The 4,827-nt window shown below is 48.5% G+C and overlaps 1 protein-coding gene across 1 annotated transcript in view; it reads right to left on the bottom strand.

Moving 5' to 3' along the window:
* The window catches only part of GRTP1 (growth hormone regulated TBC protein 1), a 125,420-nt gene extending 121,312 nt beyond the window's left edge, over nt 1-4,108 (bottom strand). The window contains exons 1-2 of the mRNA XM_007942407.1: nt 4,035-4,108; nt 3,243-3,394 (exon numbers count right to left, since the gene is read on the bottom strand). Of these exons, the coding sequence (XP_007940598.1) occupies nt 3,243-3,394; nt 4,035-4,108 (226 nt within the window). The remainder of the gene's footprint in view (nt 1-3,242; nt 3,395-4,034) is intronic.
* Between the last annotated feature and the right edge of the window lie 719 nt (nt 4,109-4,827).

The raw sequence follows: 4,827 nt of genomic DNA, 5'->3' as shown, positions 1-4,827 counted from the left end.
TGAACTGCTGTATGAAAAGTGAATTTACTCTGTAAATCTTCACCCAAATCCTAATAAAAAAAAAAAAAAAGCTTGCAAGCAGCCATTTAGATGCAACGATGGGTCTCTCCTAGTCCAGAGCAAAGAAGAATGAAGAAAACCAAAGACATATGGAAACAATTAGTACAAGGAACTGGTAGACTATGCAATCCTCAGCCTATATGACCATGAGACCAGAAGATAGTGCCTGGCTACCACTGTCAAGCAGTCAGAGGAGGATTGGTACAGGGAATCCTGGATAGAGTAGGAAGATAATGTGCAACAAAACTCAAAATCATTAAAAAAAAAAAAAGACCAGGTTTGCTGGTCTGACAGAGCCTGGTGAATCTCCTGAGACTATGGCCCCTAGCCACCCTTCAGGTCTGGAATTGAACTCACTCCTGTGGCTTCCAGACAAACAACAGATAGGCATATGGGGTTAACATTTACATCAGGTAGATACACTCCTTGGAGTGACCAATCATGAGAGAACAGAAGGGCAGTGTTTGCACAGGGAGATAGCTTGGGGGGAGGAGGGGTGTGCATGGGAAGAAAGAACACAGGGAAGAGGTAACTATGGGGAGGAAGTGGGATGAGAGCTGTTATATTGTGGGGAATTGCAGTCAATGTTATGAAACAAAATGTGTATGAACTGCTGTGTGGAAAGTGAATTTCCTCTGTAAACTTTTACCCAAATAACAGTAAAAATTGGAAAAAGAAAATATATACACACAATGAAATACTACTCAGCCATAAAGAGAAATGAAGCTTTGATACCCACCACAACATGGATGAACCTGAGAACACCATGCTGAGCAAAATAAGTCAGAAAATGACAAATCTTATATGATCCCACTTACATGAAATAATAAAATATATACAACCCAAAGATCTTTAGGGGGCATTGAGGTTATGTTAATAATGGTGGAATGAGTCTGAAAAGGATGGTGAGAATGGCTGCACTACTTGAAGAACGTAATCAACATCACTGAATGTACACACCGAAATTATCAAGTTAGCACGTTTTGTTAAGTATTTTTTCCACAACAAAATTTGAAAAAAAAAAGGAGAAAGCAGAAAGGCAAAATAAAGGTAGGTGTTCAGCTGGAAGCATGTTAAACAAACAGAGGGGGTAGCAGGGATAGAACATCAGTGTATTAGGATTCATTTAAGCACAGAGAATATTAGTTTCAGGGGTATACACTGCTGCATTTGTAAAACAAAAAAGACCAATTTGAGATCACTTTTAGCTCTGTGTTTTATGAAATGCTATTATTACTAGTTTTTTGTAAAGCCAAGTGGTATCTCTCTACTGGTTCACGCCCCAGTCAGAAGGCTAGCTGATAACAGTCTTAAAAAAACCAAACTCACTGCTATGGAGTCGATTAGACTCATAGCAACCCCTCCTTGGGTTTCCTAGGCAGTGTCTCTATGGAAGTAGATTGCCCCATCTTTCTTCCAAGGAGTGGCTGGTGGGTTTGAACTCAAGCCTTCTGATTAGGAGTCAAGTGCCTTAGGCACTACACCACCAGAGCTCCTGGAAAGAGTCTTAAGGAGGCATAATGATGATGAGGCCATGTCAGAAGCTGAGTGCCACTGGGCCATCTACCCGCCCCCACCCCCACCCCCAAAGCAATAGACAGCAAGTCCAGTGGATCATTCTGCTTCAAACCAGCCCTTCCACATTCAAATCCACAAATACGTCCTACTATGTGCTAGTACTCTGGGCCCTATTCACTAACCAAAACAGCCTTTTTAAAAGGAAAAATTGATCATCCAACTCCACTTTTTAAAATTTCTTTTACATTTGCTTTTCTTGGCTTGATCACGATGGATACACATCACATAGCTGTTTGGCACTAGGTCTTCTGGCTTCATCTCCTGATCCTCCTCAGCATGTATCTCATACTTGAGACATACAACTCTGACTGTCTGCAGCTAAGCCTCCCCCAACATACACACACACCTCTTTGCAGCTGTTGCTAGCTGCCATCAAGTCACCTGACTCATGGCAACACTATGCACAACGAAATGAAATGATGCCTGGCCCTGAGCCATCCCCATGATTGGCTGGGGATTCGACCATTGTCATCTACAGGGTTTTCACTGGCTGATTTTCAGAAGTAGATTGCCAACCCTCTCTTCTTAGTCTGTCTTAATCTGTAAACTCTGCTCAAGCCTATTCAGCATCATAGCAACACACAAGCCTCTACGGACAGGTGAGTGATGGCCACACATGAAGTCACTGGTTGGGAATCAAACTTGGGTCTCCAGAATGGAAGGTCAAAATTCTACCACTGAACCACCAATGCCCCTCTTAACCTTTGTTGATGTCATCTCTCATTCAAAACTCTGCTTGAGTACCCATCTTTTAAGGGGCTTTCTAATAATCCCCCTTTCTCTTGAGTTCCCATATTTCCTTGGGGGCCACTTCTATCATAATCCTTACCATACTGCATGGTAACTATTGATTTTCCTCTCTTTAACTGCTACACTGTCTGTGATATTGTAAGCAAACATCAAATGCCTAAGGCATTTGACTGCTAACCAGAAGCCTGGTGGTTCAAACCCCGCTGCCACTCCTCGCAAGGAAGATGGGGCAATCTACTTCCGTAGTGATACCGCCTCGGAAACCCAAGGAGGGGTCGCTATGAATCAGGTCTGACTTGACGGCTCCTAACAACAACAACATGGTACAGTCCTACTCTGCACACATGGGTCACAATGAGTTGAAATTTATTCAACAGCAACCAACACAGCTTTCTTCTCCGTTCCCAGATATGGCTCTGCTTGGCAAGAATGCTGCAGTTCTCCTTCATATCTAGCAAGAAGGCCTCAAAGAGGAAAAAGAACAGAAAGTTCCTTACCTTACCAGTGCAAGTTCTAACTGAATTCCAATCTGTAAGAGTCATCAGTAAACCTGAGTGGGGCATGCACATTTTCCTTTTCTTGCCTGCTCCCCTGAGATGCACAATAATGAATATCCTCAGTAGGAGAGTGAGAGCTCCATCAGTTCTGGCCACCCAGAGAGGGAGCTCTGGTTGGTCAGATATTTTTTAACCTTATGTTCTTTGGCACAGCTCTAAAAATGCACATGCCCAAAGTTCAACAGCATCCTCTCCAATTAATAATCAGAACTCTCTTCTATAGCAGTTAAATTCACTTGGATTTCGTCTAGCAGATATGTTTGTTCAAAGAGTACATGGACTAAGCTTAAAACTCACCTTTCATACTTTTCTGGATACTGTTACTTCCCTTTAAAAGTTTAGACCATTTTATTGCTCTTCTAGCGAGTACTACCAGATAGTCAGAAAAAAATTCTTCATAAGATGCATAATCAAAGTCTTCAGGCCTTTCAAATCCATATGGGTCAATCCTTCAAGAAAAAACAAAAACTGTAGACCAATAATAAAATTGCCTTATTAAGACACACATGTGACCTGTTGATATAAAATCTAGTTCCGGGACACACTACCAGAATATACAGTGTACAGGCATAAAGACTCTAACCTTCCTCGTCCACTCACCACAAATTTTCTCAGCCAAGCAACAGTGTTTTTAAGAACACAGGAAAGGAAAGGGACAAGGAGCTTGCGTGGGAAAAAGCTACAGCACGGTGACTTCAGAGAACCAGCCAATAGTTAACTGTAACCATTCTTAACCGTAGAGGAGCGCCACCGAAAAAAGAAGAGAATGTGCCCTGTGAGAGGGAGCGCTCCCTGCCAGTCACTGGTCACGGCGAAACCACACCGCCGACCCTGAGAGCCCTGGCTGTGCGCCCCTGGTCCCTCCCCAGAGGGCTACAGGAGGAAAATGGTTTTGCAGACCACGGCGCATTGGTTGCGATTCGCAGCCATGGACAGTACGAGTCGCTCGAATCAGCGCCAGCAGGGGACGTGGCTCGATACACACGCACCTCGCTGCAGGCTCAGCGACCATTCACAAGCCGCCTGGGACAGCATAGTCTCCATAGGCGCCGCGGCCCCGCTCCACGCAGGAGGAACCCCGCCACCTACCTGGGGACCCGGTCCCGCGCTGCTTGCAAAGCCGCGCCTTCGCGGCGCCTCTGCTCCGCTGGCGCAGGGTCCATGCCGCGGGGGCTCACGGGGAGCAGCGAGGAGGGGGCGCTCTCCGCCGGTGGGGGCCCGGGGCCAGCGGGAGGGCGGCAAGGGGAGCCCGGGGATAGAGGAGGCGCTTTGGGCCGTGAGCTGGGCAACCCCGCCCCGTGCAGTCCGGCCCGAGTCCTCAGCGGCCGCGGCGGCCCCTCCGGGAGCCAGGCGGATCCGAGGACGCCGGGGGTTGAGCAGATCCAAAGTTCATCTCCCGAGACTCCGGGAGCTCTTCGTCTCCTTCCGGGCCCGCAGCGGCCGCCAGGAGGCGGTGCGAGGCGGCTAGACGCCGAACCCGGGTGCGCCCGAGTAGGGGGCAATCGCTGCTGGGGCGTCTGACACAGCCTTTGCGCACTCCACGCGGCCCCCTGGGCGCCTCAGTGCTCGCAGGCGGGCGGGGGCGGGAAGCAGCCGCTGCACCTGCTTCCGCGGCACCTGGAAAGGCAAACGTTAACAACGCTACCACCAGAAGTTCCCTAGGGAGCTGGAGCGTAGCTCCCGTGGCTTGGGCTGGGAGCCTGAGCTCTTCCCAGTACAAGTCTGCTGTCCCGCTCCCCCGGCCTGGGCCGTCAATCTCGCCTGGGGGAAGGGAGGAGGCCGCGGGAGCTGGGAGTGCGAAGTGGGGGCGGCGAGATCCGGACAAGGACAGCACTCACAGGGCGTGGGGTGCGGGGAGGATGCGGGCTAGTCATACGTAGGA

The sequence above is a fragment of the Orycteropus afer genome, unplaced genomic scaffold (genome assembly GCF_000298275.1).
Source record: "Orycteropus afer afer isolate SDZICR_OR568_19922 unplaced genomic scaffold, OryAfe1.0 scaffold00089, whole genome shotgun sequence".
Lineage (NCBI taxonomy): Eukaryota > Metazoa > Chordata > Mammalia > Tubulidentata > Orycteropodidae > Orycteropus > Orycteropus afer.
Note: the sequence above shows the minus strand (reverse complement) of the source record. Positions and strands in the feature narration are given on the sequence as shown.